This window comes from Biomphalaria glabrata, chromosome 8 (genome assembly GCF_947242115.1).
Source record: "Biomphalaria glabrata chromosome 8, xgBioGlab47.1, whole genome shotgun sequence".
Taxonomy (NCBI): domain Eukaryota; kingdom Metazoa; phylum Mollusca; class Gastropoda; family Planorbidae; genus Biomphalaria; species Biomphalaria glabrata.
Window position 1 is genome coordinate 36,450,500 of NC_074718.1, and position 21,445 is coordinate 36,471,944.

General features: G+C 36.4%; 1 protein-coding gene and 1 long non-coding RNA gene across 3 annotated transcripts; one reads left to right on the forward strand and one right to left on the reverse strand.

Moving 5' to 3' along the window:
- Positions 1-6,904: 6,904 nt before the first annotated feature.
- Positions 6,905-7,528, reverse strand: LOC129927840 (uncharacterized). The gene has a single exon (XM_056039369.1). It carries the CDS (start codon positions 7,526-7,528, stop codon positions 6,905-6,907), a length of 624 nt encoding a protein of 207 aa, XP_055895344.1.
- Positions 7,529-10,836: 3,308 nt separating this feature from the next.
- LOC106059628 (uncharacterized) lies at positions 10,837-21,223 on the forward strand. 2 transcript variants are annotated; one of them, XR_008779205.1, is made up of 3 exons: positions 10,837-10,968; positions 15,676-15,860; positions 18,805-21,223. It is a non-coding gene; the product is annotated as an uncharacterized LOC106059628 (long non-coding RNA). The 2 variants fall into 2 exon arrangements; XR_008779204.1 differs by lacking the exon at positions 10,837-10,968 and adding an exon at positions 12,161-13,541.
- Positions 21,224-21,445: the final 222 nt, after the last annotated feature.

Below are 21,445 nucleotides of genomic sequence, written 5' to 3' on the forward strand. Positions count from 1 at the left end.
CATGTCACGGTTGCAGAAAAGAGTCTGGGACAACATATTGCTGACTAGCAGTACTAAAGCCCTAGTCTACCGGACCTGTGTGTTGAGCACCTTGCTGTACGGAAGTGAAACATGGTCAACCTACTCATGGCAGGAAAACAAGCTGAATGTCTTCCACCTCCGATGCCTAAGGCGGATCTTTAAAATAAGGTGGCAAGATAAGATAACCAATGAGGAAGTGCTACATAGAGCAGGATGCCAGGACATCCGCTCTGTTATCAGCAGCAGACGCCTTGGCTGGCTTGGCCACGTTCGTAGAATGCCAGTAGGTCGACTTCCACAGGACATCCTATATGGCGATCTAATAGAAGGCAGGAGAGCCGCTGGTCGCCCACTTTTACGTTATACGGATGTATGCAAACGCGACATGAAGCTCTTCAAAATCGACACTGGCAACTGGGAAGAGGTGGCACTGGACAGATCCACATGGAGAGAGAGCATAAAGGAAGGGTCACAGATTGCAGATGTCATACACAACAGAAGCAGAAAGAAGGGTGAAAATGCAACGGCGCCTGGTGATTATATATGCCCAACCTGCGATCGCAGCTGTGTATCAAGGATTGGCCTCTTTAGTCACACAAGAAGTTGCAAAGGGAAAAGATCGTCTCTCGAGACGTAAAATGCCACAGATAATGTTGAGTAATTTTTTTTCTAGCATTATCACTGGTTACGCCCGTCGATTTGTTCCAATGTTTGTTTTTTTTTTTTTGTTTTTTTTTTACCAGTAACTTCGATAAAGGAATCTGCGCTTGTTGCGCCATAATCCCGTTGATTTTTAGAAAGGCTTTTATCCAACGACCAGGCATGGACATGGGGCTCTTCACCCCTGTCCTGTGTGAGGGCTACTACTGGCCATAATGGTAACTGGGAAACCGGATCGTACCACGTCCACTTACCGTGTGGAGCTTATTGTCTTATAATCCTATACTGTAACCGATACTGTTCCGTGCAGTAACTGTAACCCCTACCCCTTTTCCACTTTCAATTAAACGGTTGGAACCCCTCTTTTTAAAATTACCTCCTGCGCATTGTACCTCTCCTCCAACATCATATATTGGCGGGACCCCTCTCCCTTGTTTTTGTTCACTTCCGATGAAACGGTCCGCATTTTTATTAGATCTATGCTTTTGGACCGTAAATTATATTACCTGGAACGGCCGACTGTATAACGCCCACCACACACAAAACTACGCTTGGCCCGTGAATTCTAGTTTTATTTTTTCTCCCCCATCCCGGTGATAGTTAGGCGGTATATTTCTTTGACACTTCGTGTGGCATGCGCTCTGGACAGTCGTCTCGATGGTCCCGGATTTGAGCTTTGCACGCCGTCATGCCCCGTCTTGTTTCAGAAGGTTTGGTCTCGGATGTAATCATCTTCACTTCTGAAGGAACATCCGAAACGTGTAAAACAATTTTAGGATAGATATAGGTCATGTCGTGTCCATCCTTCAAGACTATCTATCCCTCTACCCAAGCAAAACCCACATTTTTTAATTTTTTATTTTTTTTTTGGGTGCTAAGATGTAGGCTCAAGTTAGCTGCTATATATCTATATATATAATTTTCTTCTTCTCTCAACAGTTTAAACGAGAAGTAAAGGAAAGATCACTCTCTTATTTCTGCGGATAGTCACCCAACGAAAAAAAACAAGAGGGGGAGGGGGACACGTTTTCACAGCTCGCTACGAATGGCTGCGCGCTATACTGTCAAACCCTGCCCGCTCCCACCCCCCTTCGTCTTGCGGGAGGGTTGGACTAGGAAGTAAACTATCGTCAACTCTGAAGGAACATCCGAAATATGTAAAACATTTTACAAACAAACATTTTACAAACACTAAATAACAGGGCCGGACTTAAGCATTGTGGGGCCATATTCGAAACGGATTTCGCGGGGCCAAGTTTGGGTTGGGAAGCGAACAATAAGGGAAATTTAAGAGTTTGTATTAGAAAATAAATTCGTCTATGCATTTTATTCTTTCTTAACTACGTACAGAATTACTTTACGAGTCTTGCGTGTAGCGAAGTCATACAGTATATCATAATAATTCTGTTTTCTACATAGATCACGCTCAATAGCAAGAATTACCGTTTCAACCTATCTTAGAGAATTGTTGACCTCAAGTAATTCTTCATTAGTCTGAGGCGCGAGAAGCTTTTTTCACCTGATTACACAATTACGGCTAATGCATAATGCCGTTTTTATTAATAGCGCGTAGGATTGGCGTTTTCCATATTGAATGACACCCCAAAATGACTATATTTTTCTATATATTTTCGTATATTTTAAGGACTTTTTCGTATATTTTGCATTTTCGGGTGATTTCCAAGAGATCCTGGTAAATCGACAGGAGGGCGCGGGAAATATGTTTTAAGTTATAAAATGGTTTAATTTAATAATTTATACACCTTGAATTAGCGCGGGTCCCATGAAAGTGCGGATCCTTCGGTCGCATAGGTTGCAGTGGCCTAAGACCGGCCCTGCAAAATAGCGGCGTATGCTACGCCGCCGGTCGACGAGTAGCCATATATTTTGTTACATTTGACAGGGTTCTCTTTCAGTGTGTTTCAGTTCTCTCCATGTTCACCAGTTTTCTTATTATATGCATGACTAAATGCATGACGCGTAGGACGTAATCATCTTCTTTTTTGAAGTAACGTCTGTATTATATAAGATATTGCTTCGAGTGTTTATTTTCGTAGAGTAAAATATGTTCAGAAATGCTTAAATTAGATGAGTCTTGTCAGTCAAAATCCCAGCATTGCAGATAATGGGTCGATTCGAGAACCCCCCCTGTTTCGAGTATTTGTAATAGGCATATAAGCTAGCAAATTCTTCAACGGTTCAAAAATAAAAACAAAAAAAACTTCAAAAAAACATCAAACAAAAACTTGGGAGGACGCGGATCTCGAAAAAGGCTCTACCGATGTTCCTAGAAATCCTACTAGTAATTTGGCAGTTGACCACACAGGGAAAACTCTGGTCTCACCGTCAAATATTTTTCTAAATTTTATCTTCTAAAATTAAATTTGGTCTGGAAGTTTAAACCATCATCTTGTTTATCTTGGACACACATACATCAGAGGGTATTCCCGCATGTTTTCATTAAAAGTAAACTAAATAGCTAGACCATAGACTTATATGATATAGTATATATAAGTCTATGAACTAGACGGTAAGAAACATTGTGCGCATCGTCTTTTACGCCTGGATCTACCCTCACATTAGAATGTTATATGCTCTGAGTAGATTTCTTTCTTTATACATGCGCTCAATCAGGACCTGTTTTAGGCGGGTGGGAGAATTGGGGCAGATCTATTAGATCTATGCATCTGTTATTAAGAGAAAAGTAATCGCTTTTACAAAAAGTAATCAATTAATTAGGTCATTATAAAACAATCGAGTAAACTATATGGATTGAAAACCGCCGCGTTCCTCTGCAAAAGTTTTCAGTTCAATAATGTTTGACATCTGCCCTCAGTTCAACATGCCTGAATTCATATAATGATCTTATCTCATTTCTGCCCGTTGTCCCATTTAGGGCGTCTTCAAGTATCTAGGTTCTGGGCTAGTCTCTCCAACAGTCCCCCACATCTTTCCCATTTGCTTGGCATATGCTTCCAAAATTGCGGCTGCTGCTTTGTTCTTTACCAAAATTTCTTATTTGAGGTCTTGTCTGGCCACCGGATAATAAGAATCTTCATGAGGCTGGTATTGATGAATTCCTGGATTATTTTCATGCTGGTAATGGTGCTTCTCCACGTCTCTGATCCATAAAGTAGTATTGGTTTAACAATGGTATTGAGGAGACTAATCTTGGTGGTGGTGCTTATTTCTCAGGATCCCCAGGTGTCATTCAGCTGATAGTTAAAAAAAAAGTAAAAGTTCCATACTTAGCGATCTATAGGGCGATCTAAAGGTCATCTGTTTCTGTGGCACACGGTTAACGAGGTTGACATGTGGCCAGCACAACGACCAACCGCCTTTACTTTTCCCAACTAATGTCAGGTACCCGTTAAAGCTGGGTGGACTCAGAGGAATATGCCAAAATTAAAAAATCACTGTCTTTACCAGGATTCGAGCGCGAAAAGCCGAGCGCTTTACCACTCGGCCTCCGCGCCTCCCCCTCAGTTGAATTCTGAGATAATAATAAATAATAATAAATGAATAATAATAAATTATAATAATATGCATAAAACAAAAAATATAAAGATAATAATCTATAATAAATTATAATAATATGCATAATAACCAAAAAAGAATAAAGATTTACTGCTGCAGGGATGAACAACTGTTTGGAAAATACTATACACACACACAAGGGAGACCCTGCTTGGCCAATGTAATAAAACAAAGGACGTTTGGGTGAAGGCCGGTGGCCCAAACGTCCTTTATTTTTTACTGTGCTCAGCAGGCTTAATAACCAAGTAGTTAAAAATCTACCTTATTGAAAAACTCGTTCAACTCGCCTTAATGTTCAATGGCTTCATATCCGGCTATTTTTTTTTTTAGGAGAGGAAGATATGAGGGGAAAAAATGCTTTATTGGAGCCGAGCTACCTCCCCCTTCCTTACTCATGTCATTGTACAGAATGTGGCCTGCGCCGCTGACCAGATTAATTGTGCTACCCAAAAGAGAAGGGAACTCCAAATGACTTCTTGAGTCATACAAAGCCGACATGACTATTGTTCAGTGAAAGTGGTTCATTTTGAATAGAGTAGGGGAGGTAACCGATAGGCCTGTAATTATCGTTGTAAAAATTGTACAATCTCATGGATTTATTGGGAAATATATGTGACGGGGAAAATGCATAATGGAGGCTTTCCAATCGCGTGAAGGGTAGGGGCAATTTTATGCCTGATTTCTCTCATTGAGCCGCGCAATCCAGCGCTAAATTTAGAATACAAATAGCCGAGTAGCCCCAACATTCGTATTGATTTTCATTCCAGGTATTTAGGTTCAACTGCATGAAGAGCCTTACCACTGCGACTATATTACAATACAAACAATTGGAAATGTTACAAAGTTATATATGACTTTGAGATAAAATAATAAGTAATTATCTGAACCTTCTACCAAATTGTAAAAGTTATTTAAAAAAAAAAGGATGTTACGCCTACTAGTCCTTCTATTAACAAAAATCAGTCTTCGAGTCTGAAGATTAAGGAAAAAGTGCAGTATTTTGCGTGAATACGACGACCTGGCTTGGCCTACATATTTTGACACGTTCAACGAGGATAAAGGTGTTGTCTGTTTAAGTGAGTACTTACTATTAACATTAGTAAATCCTACAGCTCAAGTGTCGATACAAGAAAAAGATTTATTCTAATGAAGCACTTAACAACTTGACGCTACTGCATCGAAAATTATTGGATGAGGTCGACACTAAATGAAGGGTTCAGTTGTTTTGTTTGTTTTACATATTTCTGATGTTATTTCAGACTTGAAAATTATTACGTCCTTGCCCAAACAAACACCCCTCCAACCCTACAGATGTATAGCCTATCACACGACCAGGAAGCCTTACAATCAGTTCGGACCTAAGAGAACGTCTCCAAGTTCTGAATGTTTTCTTTGTGATGACACAAGAAATGAATGCTATAGATCTTTACGGACAGAGCCAGATCAATGTTTGAAATGTTTTCATTAAGGGACTTTGGAAAACTCCCCCTCCCCCCTCGGCTACTTGAATTTGGTGCTTGATTTCTCATACAGTAACGTTATTGCTGTATCCCAGTGATATTTATTTGGGGGGGGGGGGGGACGGGCGTGAAACTCACACGTTCATGGAATTGTGAGGACTGTAGTTTTGCTTTAGTTTTGTTGTTGTTGTTGATGTTGATGTTTTTTTTAAACATATCTTGGTTGAAGAAATGGCTTTGTCCCCACAATCGTTAGTGTCTTGATTTTTTATATTCCTTATTTGGACCTATAGTTAGGCCTATAGGCCTACTTATGTTTTTTAACCAGTGGGTTAGATCTAGTTCTCAGTTTCTGGGTAGGCCTATCTCATAGATCTAGATGGATTACAAGGCCAGTATTTCTAGATCTAGTCATAACTAACTGATCTGAAGTGGAATCAAAATTGGCGAAATACAACCAGTTACTACTTAGGCCTGGAAGTGTTCACATCGCTATTTTACTTGACGACCGGCTGACAACAGCTTACTCTGCAACAGATGCGGAAAAATATGCAGGTCGCTACTGGGTTTGCACTGCATTAATCTTTAATCTTCGGAATCCAAGACATCGCCATTATTATTATATTTCCCCTAATAGTAGCTTCCAAAACTAAACTGCTGTTAAGCCTCTTTATTTTGTTCTCTACCTTTTTAACAACGTATTTCGTCAACCTGACCTCTCTAATCTCAGATATCCCCCCCCTGCATTAAATCTCTCTCTCTCTCTCTCTCTCTCTCGTGATCCTGGTATTTACAAACGAATTTTTTTTTCTATTCATAATCGGAATGATCTAGATCTAAATCTAAAAGCATTTCAGTTTTACCAACTGGATATCGGTCTATCGTAATGTGATCTCAGCCCCGTCAGTAGTCGAAATCAACTACACGTTTTAAGAAAGCGCCTCGGACGTTATCGATATGGGAGGGGTGTTGAAAACGTGGGAGGGCAAGGTGGAGGCACAGTGCCACTTACAGGCAGAGAGTATTATTAGTTCTTCCAGTGACAGACAATAAATTGGTCATTCTGGAATCCTGCTGGCACTAAGACGCTATGACATGTAGGCTACAGTTGAGGGAAAAGAACAACTCTAAGACTACTGCTTATATAAAGGTAAGAACACAAACTATATTGGAGTTTTATGTAAAAAGTGGCTGTCTCTTCGTGTGTTATGCGCTTTGGACTGTCATCACGAAGGTCCGGAGTTCGAACTCTGCCCGCTGCCATCCACTGAAGAAGGTTTGATATAGGTCGTCATAATCTTTATTTCTGAAGGAGGTTTGGTATAGGTCGACATAATCTTCATTTCTGAAAGAGGTTTGGTATAGGTTGTCATAATCTTCATTTCTGAAGGAGGTTTGGTATAGGTTGTCATAATCTTCATTTCTGAAGGAGGTTTGGTATAGGTTGTCATAATCTTCATTTCGGAAGGAGGTTTGGTATAGGTCGTCCTAATCTTCATTTCTGAAGGAGGTTTGGTATAGGTCGTCATAAGCTTCCTTTCTGAAGGAGGTTTGGTATAGGTTGTCATAATCTTCATTTCTGAAGGAGGTTTGGTATAGGTCGTCCTAATCTTCATTTCGGAAGGAGGTTTGGTATAGGTCGTCCTAATCTTCATTTCTGAAGGAGGTTTGGTATAGGTCGTCATAATCTTCATTTCTGAAGGAGGTTTGGTATAGGTCGTCCTAATCTTCATTTCTGAAGGAGGTTTGGTATAGGTTGACATAATCTTCATTTCTGAAGGAGGTTTGGTATAGGTCGTCATAATCTTCATTTCTGAAGGAGGTTTGGTATAGGTCGTCCTAATCTTCATTTCTGAATAAACTTACGAAATGTATAAAACAAACAAACAAACCAAAAAAAAAAAAAAGAAAAAAGTCTAACCAACTAATGACATTGGATTGAGAAAAGTTGTTTAACATTTTTACAAAGCTTATATCAACTCACTCTGTCTGTCTGGTAAAACGTTTGTACACGTTATTTCTCCGACACCCAGTCTCGAATCAAGATGAAATTTTGCACAATTATTTCTGTTACCTGACAACACAAGAATCAAGAAAAAGAATTAACCAAATAGTTAATCAACTATTGGTAATTAATTATTTTGTTTGGTATCTGGAACTATTGTATTTGACTGAAGTGGTGGTAACGTTTAATTACTCTCTTTCATATGTCGCTCTAAATTGAAACACGCTGTGTGTAATTGGACGGGTGGTGGTGTCATATTTGACTTCGGGGAAAAGAACAAAAACGGATATTTTAACTCCAGAGTTAAAGAGTTTTTGCGGCTTTATGCAGGCAATGTCACGTGTTCATATCCCCAACAATGAATCATATATTATATGAGAACATAGTAATGATATTTACGATGTTTTAATTTTTCATTATTTTAAGTAATTGTTATTTGAAGTTTGCCAATTTTTTACAATTTAAAAAGGTGAAACCTTGAAAACATTTTTAAAAAACATAACAGGCTTTATGATATAATCATACATTTTTGTAGGCCTATCAACATAAAAAAGCCGGCCTTATGGTCAATGAGTCCTATACAAATCTTAGCAAATCGCCAGCCAGCATTGATCTTACAGTATCACATTTCTAGCTTTGCTTAGGCTTAGAGATAACAAAATAGTTGGTTGGGTTAATTAATTTCAATTAGAGGGAGTCAGGCGTTTGATTGGCTTGTTTGCTTTCACCAACATTCTCGGGCGGAAACCAAGAACACTGACGTGAAAACTGACTTAGGAGAGTCAACTATCAAAGTCAACAGTTCTGATTATCTGGTTATTGCTTTGTTTTTATTGCCATGTGCAGTAATCAGCAGAATGTTTTTTTTAAATGCACAAACACAGAGTACTGTGGCATTTTACGTCTCAAGATACAATTTTTTCCCTTTGCAACTTCTTGTGTAACTAAAGAGGCCAATCCTTGATACACAGCTGCGGTCGCAGGTTGGGCATCTGAAATCACCAGGCGCTGTTGCATTTTCACCCTTCTTTCTACTTCTGGTGTTTATGCTATCTGCAGTCCGAGACCCTTCCTTTATGCTTTCTCTCCATGTGGATCTATCCAGTGCCACTTTTTCTCAGCTGCTAGTGCCGATTTTGAAGAGCTTCATGTAGCGGTTGCATACATCCGTATACCGTAAAAGTGGGCGATCAGCTGCTTTCCTGCCTTTTGTTAGATCGCCATACAGAGTGTCTTGTGGAAGTCGAGCTACAGACTACTAGACCAAGACAAGAAAGAGAAAATGAATCTATAACTCTATGACCCATCATGATAACGAGACCAAAGCAAACAACTACTTCGCTTCAGCATTTTCAGCTCCAGAAGACGAAAGTCGTATCGCTAAATTTAAACCAAATGAAAACTTTAAGATATAGATATACAAAAGCAGGGGACCATAAACCTTTTTTTTTAAAGTTCTCTTTTCAAAGCTTGCGATCTCTAGGGCAGATGATGTAAAGGTCATGTGTTTCTGTGGCCCACGGTTAACGAAAGTGTCACGTGGCCAGCACACTGATCACCCATCTTTACTTTTTCACTACTAATGCCGGGTACCCATTAGAGCTGGGCACGTAAAGATCCTAAAATAAAATATCCCAGTCTTCACCAGGATTCAAACCCGGGAGCTCTGGTTTGAAAGCCAAGCGCTTTATCACTCAGCCACCGCGCCTCACCATAAAAAAATTAGATAACAAAACCGAATACAGCATCTGGACCTCATAGCATCCCAACTTGAACTAAGAAATGCGTTAGGAGCAGTATTCAGAATACTTTTTTAAGATTCATTAAATCATGGTAGAGTATCAAAGTTTGTCACAGCTCCATTTCTCCATAAAATACTTCAAATCGGCAAAGTTGTCCCACCAAGAAAACACGGGATATTTTTGATGATAAATTTCATGGTATTGGTGTTCCACAAAAGAGGTGCTTTCAAAACCTGGCGAAGAAGTGGCGTTCGACATTTCAGTGATAAACGCAAAGAAAAATCGTGCACTGTCTGTGCTTAAGGCTGTTGTAGCGGACATTGAGCAGATGCTGAACAGAAGCCCCAAGACATACACTCACCTGACCTAACCACTTGTGTCTTTTATTTGTGGGGCAAAGTTGAAAGGTAGAGTGTATGCAAAGAATCAAGGCACATTAGAAGAACACCATTCTCACAGAAGTCCGCAGTATCTCAGCAGCTGAATTGCAAAGAGTGTACGCTAAAATGCTGTAGTAAGTACAAAATGCTATGACGCAGCAGGAGATCACTTTCATCCTCTCTTGTAACAGTATCATTAGGAATAATAGTAAGGCTTGTCTTCGAGTCGGAAGATTAACCAGGAGTGCAGTATTTCACGTGGCTACGCAGTCCCAGCTTCAACCTACATATTTTTTGTCACACACAACGCAGGAATCCTTTGCCTTTGTTTTCAATGTTTGATTATCGGTCAAAAGATATTTGAAGATTCTAACGTGTACCAGATTCTTTTTTTTTTTTTTATTTCCACATGCAACCATTTGTTTTATATTTTTTAAACCTCTACTCTCTCTCTCTCTCATTCTGTGTGTGTGTGTGTGTGTGACAGACACACACTTTCTCTCACTTTTTTTCTCTGTCTCTCTGACAGACTCACGCACTTTCTCTCTCTCCTTCTCTTTCTCTCTCTCTCTCTCATTTATTCTGTTACAAGTTTGTTTATAAAATGTTTGACATGTTTTGGATGTTCCTTCAGAGTTGAAGATAGTTTACTTCCTAGTCCAAACCTCCCGCATGACGACAGTTGGATGGGAGCGGGCAGGATTTGAACCCTCGACCATCGATAAATCCGAACGACAGTCCAGCGCGCAAACCGCACAATCTTTACAATCCTTACAATCATTGTTCTTTTAGTCTTAAGCTTCCCAAAGAAGAAACAGAGAGAACACTAACGGTGTTTGAATGTTGTGTCTCTGACTAGCCAGGCAGCTCGCACTTTTAGGTTATCGATAAATAAATGGCGAAAAGACAAAATAGAATGAGACATGTCATTACTATTTATAGTCGTACTTTGTTATTGTGTGAAGCTGTGGACATGTTTATGTATACAGGACAAAAGGGGGGGGGGGTGAGTTAGTATGTCAATCAAATAGTGAAACGTTTTTCTGTGTTTGTGTGTGTTTTTGTATGTGTGATACTCGTGTATTGGGTTATATAAGTTATATTCATTTCATAATAATCTGTGTAGTGAACTTTTATATAATACTTCAGTGAATTTTAATAAGGTCTACGTAGTGGATTTTTGTTTTTTTGTAGTGAATTTTTATATGTTCTTTGTAGCGATGGTTACATCCTAGCCCAAACCTTCTGAAAAGAGGGGGAGGGATGATGACGGCTGGCTGGGTTCAAACCCCGACCATCGAGACGATAGTCCAGAGTGCATATTACACGACGTGACAGCCGTTTTTGTATATTTTCTGTGTAGTATGCGCTACGTAAAGTTTTTTTTTTTTATGTGTTTCTGTGCCGCGGACTGACACAAGTTCCGTGAAACTACCTTTTGATTTATTTTGTGATATTAATCCGCTTTATGTGCTCTAAAAAAAAAAAAGTCGTGGGTGACCAGATTTGTATTTAATTATTAAAAAAAAAGAGGTAGGGGGACTATGGACTTCTCCAAGAATTTTAAAATTTCGTGTCCAAGCCATACGATCTTAGATCTTAAAAAAATGATTCACAATAGGGTTTGTTGCTGAACATAATATGTGTATATGTGTCAGACGCGAATAGCCCAATTTTCAGTAAAAAAAAAATTACAAAAGTCATTTCTCTATAGAAGAAGTTACGAAGGCTATATAAAATACAACTACAGACCTATATATACTACAATAAATATAGGTTTTTGATTGCTAGTTACGATTTATTTAGGTATGTGCTGTTTTACTATTGCATACCAAGTATTAGAGTTTAGAAAAACCTAGGTTTGTTTCTTGTGCAACGCTATTAGCTAACACCTCATATCATCTCTCCATTAGTATATTTATATATATAATCTAATTCTAGTCTAGATATATATATATAAATCGAATAGATCTAGTAATAGTATAGATTCTATCTTGAGACTAGATTGCCGAGTCTAGCCTATGCTATGCCTATAGTCAGTTTTTATTAGAAAAAATGTCTAGATATTAATAAAGACTAATTTTTTTTTAATTATTAGATTATTAGATATAGACATAAGACATAGATCTAATAATACTGTAATACGTTTACTATACTCTATACTTAATCTACTAAACTAGAGATCTATCCATAGATCTATCTATAATCTTGTCAATCTAGATCTATACAATAATCATTATAATACTTCTACTTATAATGACTTATTTAATACTTAGACTTAGATCTATTATAGTTTATTAATAGATTTACTTTTCAATGCCTAGACCTAATAATAAAATTGCGAATGATGTCTATAATGACTGATTATTTTTTATTTTTTTTATAATAATGGGCCTACTAAATCTAGGTCTAGACTCTACTTAAATCTAGTCTAAAATAATGACTGTCTAAGACTCTAGATGATTGAGAAGTTCACATAGAGGTGTTTTTAATAATACAGCATGTCGGCTGAAAGTATATAAAGTGCTTTTTTATTTGTAAAATAAAAAAGAGGCTCCAGTACTCATTGATAGATTGCCTAACTTTCAACTAATAATAAATTAACAATTAATGTTGAATTACAAGAAAAGTAATCATTTTTCCCGACATTGAAAAAAGGTGCCGGTACCCCGTACCGGTGCGTACCGTCACAAAAAATATATGTATATCTCAATCTTCTTTCATTTAATTTTTTTGCGGGGTTATTGCTACTTAATACATTGATACCGGATCGATTTAAATAGGGCCTAAGTATACAAGCAGGATTTCGAGCATTGGATAAATTTATTTTTTAAGTACAAAGTTTTATGGAAGAGGCAATATATTAGTTGTTTGAAGATTGTAACTTCTTAAATTCAGGCTAAAAATATCGAAGCCTACATTTTTACACTTATTTCAAAATAGTCAGAAGAGATGGACTGACTCATAGTGTAGCTTGTGTACATCTGCAAAAACACAAACTCAGTTAGACTTTCAAAACTATTAAAAGAAAAACTTAGTGATTATTTTTACTGTATAATTCTATTATTATTCCTTTTTAGAATTAGGATATAAACAAAAATTTGCCATATGACTTTATCTAACAGAAAAAAAAATTAAACTTACATCTATTTATGCGGTTATTTATAGTTACCTAGTAATATAAAATATATTGAACTAACACGTACATTCATCATAATGCAGCCATGCGATTTTTCGTTTATAAACATAGCATTATTTAGGACCAATATTTTACTAAGGCTGCTTGGAGAAATCAGGTATACCCATTAGGAGAAAAACGACTCCTTTACTCAAGAAAAATTTAAGAAACTAGAACAGACACAAAATAAACAGTGACATTCATAACAAAATAATATTCAAATTGATTAGAGTAACACCTTTTTAAGTAATCATTTAAAGTTTAAAATCACTACAATTTTTTTCAACAATTACTTTGTGTATTAAATTGTGTATCGGAAAATGCCGGGTACATGAAATAAGCTAGTCCTAAAAAAACAACACAGATCTTGGGTAAAATACTCATAAAATAAATAAATTAAAAAAGCGACTTCCGGCCCAATACTTTTTAATCAAAGAAACGAAACGGACTAGTCCAACAAACCCTATTATACATTACCATTTATCTAAGTTTAATTCATTTTGGTTCATTTCTTTTAATGATAATAAAAATAATAATCTTTATTATCCAAAACATTGTGTGAGTTCTGTTTAGTCGTTTTTACAAAAGAGACTATTGTCTTTTTTTTAGTGTCACAAAGTTTGCGACACCCCAAATCTTGTTGAAATCCAACCTTTCAATAGGAACTTTGTTGATTTTATACAATCTGTACTGGGCCAGAACACGTAACTCTATTTATAGCCTGAAGAAGAAGTACAAATATCTTTAACATTAGACATACAAAAAAAAGTAAAGTTTTCCTTTCAGACCTTGTGGTCTATGGGGCAGATGATGTAAAGGTTATCAGTTTCTGTGGTCTACGGTTGACAAGGGTGTCATATGGCCATAACGACGACCAACCGCCTTTACTTTTCCCCAACTAATATCAGGTACCCATTTGAGCTGGGTAGACCCAGAGGCGCCCAAAGAACCCGAAATTGTAAATCCCAGTCTTCAACAGGATTTGAACCCAGGACCTCCGGTTCGAAAGCCAAGCTCAACCATTGCGCCTCGTTTAACATTAGGCATAAGTTGCTTTTATTTTTATAATTTAAAAAAATCGCTTTCGTATATTTAGAAATCTGAGTATACAATGTATATGTAAGCAATGTATATGTAAGCAATGTATATGTAAGCAATGTATATGTAAGCAATGTATATGTAAGCAATGTATATGTAAGCAATGTATATGTAAGCAATGTATATGTAAGCAATGTGTATGTAAGCAATGTATATGTAAGCAATGTGTATGTAAGCAATGTATATGTAAGCAATGTATATGTAAGCAATGTGTATGTAAGCAATGTATATGTAAGCAATGTGTATGTAAGCAATGTGTATGTAAGCAATGTATATGTAAGCAATGTGTATGTAAGCAATGTATATGTAAGCAATGTGTATGTAAGTAATGTATATGTAAGCAATGTGTATGTAAGTAATGTATATGTAAGCAATGTGTATGTAAGCAATGTATATGTAAGCAATGTGTATGTAAGTAATGTATATGTAAGCAATGTGTATGTAAGTAATGTATATGTAAGCAATGTGTATGTAAGCAATGTATATGTAAGCAATGTGTATGTAAGCAATGTGTATGTAAGCAATGTGTATGTAAGCAATGTATATGTAAGCAATGTATATGTAAGCAATGTGTATGTAAGCAATGTGTATGTAAGCAATGTGTATGTAAGCAATGTATATGTAAGCAATGTATATGTAAGCAATGTGTATGTAAGCAATGTATATGTAAGCAATGTGTATGTAAGCAATGTATATATAAGCAATGTGTATGTAAGCAATGTGTATGTAAGCAATGTATATGTAAGCAATGTATATGTAAGCAATGTGTATGTAAGCAATGTGTATGTAAGCAATGTATATGTAAGCAATGTATATGTAAGCAATGTATATGTAAGCAATGTGTATGTAAGCAATGTATATGTAAGCAATGTGTATGCTAGCAATGTATATGTAAGCAATGTGTATGCTAGCAATGTATATGTAAGCAATGTATATGTAAGCAATGTATATGTAAGCAATGTATATGTAAGCAATGTATATGTAAGCAATGTGTATGTAAGCAAAGTATATGTAAGCAATGTGTATGCTAGCAATGTATATGTAAGCAATGTATATGTAAGCAATGTATATGTAAGCAATGTATATGTAAGCAATGTATATGTAAGCAATGTGTATGTAAGCAATGTATATGTAAGCAATGTGTATGCTAGCAATGTATATGTAAGCAATGTATATGTAAGCAATGTATATGTAAGCAATGTGTATGTAAGCAACGTGTATGTAAGCAATGTGTATGTAAGCAATATGTATGTAAGCAATATATATGTAAGCAATGTATATGTGATCAATGCATATGTAAGCAATGTGTATGTAAGCAATGTGTATGTAAGCAATATGTATGTAAGCAATGCATATGTGAGCAATGTGTATGTAAGCAATGTGTATGTAAGCAATGTATATGTGATCAATGCATATGTAAGCAATGTGTATGTAAGCAATGTGTATGTAAGCAATGTATATGTAAGCAATGTGTATGTAAGCAATATGTATGTAAGCAATGTATATGTAAGCAATGTGTATGTAAGCAATGTATATGTAAGCAATGTATACATTTCAACTTAAAGTATTAATTATTTTTTGTTAACGTCTATAGGATGATGATCTGACATCAAGCGATTAAGTCAATAGACGAAGTACACAATGACTCGCTCTACTCCAGTCCATTACCTACTTCTTGGACTGAGTGGACTCCTCATGTTTAGCCTTTTCGTTGCCTTGGTATACCTTGTCTTCAGAGAGAAGCAGAAGGGCAAGCTTGCTCGCAAGCAATATTTACGGGTACGTCCTATTTCAAGTAAATAGATTTTGACTGCACGTCGTGTCTTACTATATCCTTTGTCTTATCTTATAAAATACTGACGTTAATTCAAAATATAAATCTAGTCATGCATATTAATCAATGACTTAAACTCTACCAAGTCATTGGTTTTCCTGCTTATTTTAAGCTTTACTTCAAAGGAACTCGATTTTTACCCTCTCTCTGAGAGAGTGTTATGACCAAGTCTTAACAAAGTTTGATAAACGCTATAACTGGCTTCAACGTATTCTTCTTATCATATCTTATAAAATACAGACGTAACTTCAAAAAAGAAGATGATTATGTCCTACGCGTGTTCGTAGGTTATTTGATACATGGTATCACTTAATAGGGCCTACATTTGATCTAAATTATCTTCTGGAACCCGACATTCTGTCACATTAAAAATAGCTTCTTTCCAGACTAGGGCTGAAAAATCATCCGTCAGCTCTTCTTTTTATAAGTTCACATTCTGTATAACAAACTCAACCAGTAGAATGTGTCAGTTGCTACATCAATGTAGGACTAGTCAATTAGCACATTTGAGGTTAAAGTCTTCTTATTAGAATTATCGCTTTACAAATATTTTTTTTCTTGTTGGTTACCAGAAGCAAGAAATCAATATCGGATTAGGTAGTTCTGTACCGTCAGCTATGCTCGATATTTAATCCCAAGTTGACTGTTGACACCGCATAGTACCTGATTTTAAAAAGAATATGAAGCGTTTTTTTTTCCCCACAGAAGGCAATATTCTCATTAAGTGGAAGCAGATTCATGGAAAACAATTTTCACTTCAGTGTATTATTGTGCATATATATTCCACACATTAGACTTATATTATAATGCTCGTATACATGACCCTATGCTCATTTATTAAATTAAGAAATATTAAACAAATTAAATAAATATATTTTTGAAAAAACTTATATTGAGGGAGATAAGATAATAGATTCAGACTAACAATAATAAATTTGTGCGATTGGAAATCTCTTTATGAGGTGTGGGTTTCATTTTTAGCCACATTTCCATGCGCTATGGGGTATCTATGTTTTCGTATTGTCTTCTCAAAAACTAGTTAAAACAAAAATTGCTAGACTCTGAATTCAAACTCGATGTCTTAAGCCTCCATGATGGAAGACCGACATGCTAGCCACTGAGCTATTTGAGTAGGCTACTTATAAAAATAGAAGATTTAATGGCCTAAAAAAAAAAGTGTGGTTAAGAATTTTTATCGAGCGAAATAATACTATACACGAGTCTTATGTCCCTTTAGCTTAGTACATTTTCTGTGTAAAACAAATACAATTAGTTACGACTAACTGATTGATTGGTTAATTTTTTTTATTGAGACATGGGTTGTCATACAAAATGAATAATTGTTTCAACTTGAGTGAGAAGTGGGAGAAACAACACGAATCCTAGCTGCCCGGTCGTGAGGTCTGCGCGCTGGACTGTCGTTCGGTCGCCTGGATGGTGCCGGGTTTATATCCTGCCCGCTGCCATTCCCCGTCGTCCTGTGAGATTGAAGTAGATGGAGGTACCGGGGCAGAATTTTTATGGAGGCCCCTAACTTATCTTATCTTATCTATCTTATATAATACAGACGTTACTTCAAAAAAGAAGATTACGTCCTACGCGTCATGCATTTAAACCAATGACTTAAATGCTGCCAAGTCACTGGTTTTTCTGGCTAGCTCAGGCAACCCATTCCATGCTCTAATAGCACTAGGGAAGAAGGAGCATTTGTACAAATTTGTCATAGCATATGGAACGAGGAATGTGCCTTTATCTTTGTGTCTTTCAGAGTATTTTATTAGATTTTTTTTTTGTATTTGAAGATTATTGTTCAGTGTTTTATGTATAATTGCTACTTTACTTTTCAGTTCGAAAGCTTAAATAAAAATCCACTTATTAATAATAAAACTAATATCTAAAAGCATGCCTTATATAGAAGAAAAACACAGAGTACTTGTACATTGAAACTAATTTCCCTTCTTTACAAAAATATTTAATATGCATACTATTGTTTAAAAAAAATATTATATTTTGAAGTTCATGGTTGGTAAAGCCCTGGAACGACGTACTGTCGTAAATCCTATGCTTCATTTTTATATTTCAAGCACGCTACAAGTGGACACTCCTTAACCACGACGGTGTTGTCATCCATAAGATTTAAAGTATTGTCACTTAAATACGAAAAAAATGTTTTTAAAATTTTTTTAAGTTCCTGACCAGTCAAATTTTGTTGTTCTCATTTTGTTGAGGCCCCTCTCTTGAGTCTCCGGCGCAGTATCTCCTCCTGTCCTACATTAAATCCGGCCCTGCAGACAGATTGGGTTGATATCAGCTCTGTAAAAAAAAATTATTCAACCAGCACAGCTGCTTCTTCATGCAAACTATAGCTTACATCGATGTATATTTTTCATGAAAAAGATTGTTATATAATTTGTCTCTCGTGCCAAAGAGTTCAAATCTATTTTTAATTTCAAAGTCAGTGCTTACGAGGCTCTTTAGGTGTTTATCCAGAAGTCAAGGTCGGTGTGTTAACCACGTGACACTGTCGTTTTTCTTTGGCTATAGAAATAAAAGATAAAAGTATGCAAATAAGAGGGGTTATATTTATATTGGAAAATGTTCTAGCTGACGAGTTCGAATCCCACAGTAGATTTGTTTTCACCTTTAAGATGTCATTAATCCAGTTAAAATAAGTAGGCCACTACTTAACACTTTAAAGGTGTTTGGTTAGGATATCTACCTTTGCGCCATCTTTATTTAAATGATACGCTCTATTTCAACAAGAAATGTTTGTTAAAAATGTGGTACTTGAAAATGTTTTTCTCTTCTTTTATTATGTTTACATTTTATCCTCTTGTTTCACACTGTAAACGTCTATTCAATGTTTCAAACCTTCTCCTTGTATTTCAGAGTTTGTTACAGAAAAGGAGGAAAGCCATTAGTGGACGTCCCAGGGGACCAGAGATCTCTTTCTCCGATGAAAGCACCACGGAATGGCGGAACACGTCCCCTCCGCTTACACCCCGCCATGACACCGAGACACGGTCCTCTGGCCTCGAGGACGTCACTGACAACCAGATGACATTACCGTCTTGACTGTGTCTCTGGCCATACGGCTGTTGCTCTACGTAGATGTCTACAACTGGTGCACTGTGCTCTACGTCGATAAGAGATTTGTGCCTTTGGAAAACATATTGCCATGACCTATTTTTTTTTCATCGAGTCCGTAACAGGATATGTGCCTACATTCTTCGAAGCCAATCTCTTAACAATGTGAACTAACAGTTAAACCCAATTTATCAATTTACGGATTAGTATTGCTTCTCAAACAATGACACAGTTGATCAGTTTATTCTATGCTTACCGGTGACAATGTTAAAAGTTAATTCCAGGAGTAGATCCATAATCATATTTTTCTTTAAATATGTTTTTTGATGGTTACTTGTATTTTATAAATAAGAATCACTGTATTTGTAAATATGTAGAGGAAAAGGGGGTCAATATAACTATTTATGTATGTTCCAGCTTTATAACAATAAATATTCCTATACTGCAAATGTACAAGGATTAGAGACTTAGTTATTGACATCAAAATAGGAAAATGTCTCAAATAGTATCAGTATGTAGGAGAATAAGTACCAACTGTATGTATACTTTGGTTGTGTTTAAAAGGTCAAAATGTATGTATACTTTGGTTGTGTTTAAAAGGTCAAAATGTGTAGTATGAGTGGGTAAGCCAAGTATAATAACGCCTCGGTTACTTGCAGCAGTGATGGTATGGCCATCCAAGATATGGAAAGGTTTTTCTTTCGATTGTATAACTCTATAAAATGATCCGTACATTTTGAAACTCTAACTGCAGTCATCCAGCCAGTGTCATTGCATACTGCTATTGTTCCTGGAGGGGAAACATCTAAAAAGTTAATCTTTAAGGCGTTTCACCATTGACACAAAATATTGTTGTAGTGGAAATACTTTTTTTCTGCACTGGTCAACTTCCTCACATGATGCCTTCCTGGCCTCCTTACCACTTTGTTTGCTGTTTCTTCTGCACAGTTGAGAGCGCCTTCTTATCAGCATTGAAGATCCTAAGAAATTTAAAGGGTTTCAAAGTGTTTCTATGTCATGATACAAGTGCTCAATGCTGCCTTGTTAAATCAGTACTACGTGCAAGAAATGTTGCTACAGGTTATCGTAAGCTCAAATTGTGACATTTCTTAAAATCTGTAAACCAGTTTTTTCCTGTCATTCCATCTGTTTTATTAAAGCTATGAGGTAAGGCCATTTATCACTGTTATCTGGTACGCAAGACATCTTATGTGATTTCTGGTGGTGCAAACAGCATTCCTTCCAGCTGACTGATGTTAACGACTGGTTCATGCTCAAGCTCCACTGGATGAACTATCATTCTACCTCCTTGAACTTTTTCATGTCTTTCCAGAGTTGGTTTACAAATGCCATAAAGTCTAGACACTTTATTTATTCCACATTTATTCCCCAGTGCCTCTTAGGCCTTTAATTGATCCTCCTGGGACCAAGTTACATCTCTACCCCAGGAAAAAAAATCGAATGAGTGTAAATGCTGATTGAAGTGATTGACATAGTCTATATGCTTTTGTTTTTTTTTATATATAAAAATGTATTTAACGTTGGGGGTCAATTTTTTTTTATATCTACTGATCTAGGTTATGTTTAGTCCAGATACTAAATCTACTTGTAATTGACTATTATAGTTTAGATCTTTAGATGTACTCATAAGTTTCTAGATCTAGAGCTTAATAGTACCGTTTGTCGGGTTAGTACTACCGGTACTTTAACCCTTGTGTCTATGGTACTATTTACCCAAATGAAACACACGCACATTGTGGGACATTTAGTTAATATGCTGCAAAAAAAAGAGTTGTACAAAGACATTATTTCTAAGAGGAAAAATTGGTTAACAATGCAATAGCTAATAGCTAATGGAACGTGATAGGTTGCATCATTACATAATTAGACTATTTCAAACATGAGCAAAATGTACATCTAACAACGAAACAAATAATGTAGACTTACTATTTTGGTTTCATTTGACATAACGTCATTACATAAAGGAACAGTTAATAAAGGCTTCAGAAATTGTTATGGAGTGTGTGTATGTTTACAAGATAAAAATAAAGCCTTGTCAGTAGCGATCTTAGGTAGGACAGACGACTCCAAAACGCCTGACTGAAAATACGTGTTATTGTAGTGAGTTTGATTTTGTTTAGAATACCATTTTATATTATTACTACTATATTCATTGCATTTCATCTCAAGTTTATATTGTAATAAAATTTCTATTTAGTTTTGTGTTGTCTTCCCATCGCTTTCTTTGTCGGCCTCTTCTTCTTTTTCCTTGGTACTGTTCCATGAAGGAAGGTTTAAGCGAGCCCTGAGGACTTTATTATATGGCCATAGAGTTTTAGTTTGTGTTTTTTGACAGAAGTTAGCAGGTCATCGTATTGATATTGTGTATAAATCTTCTTTTAAGATATAAAATTCTTGTCTCTGACGACTGATCATCACTAAT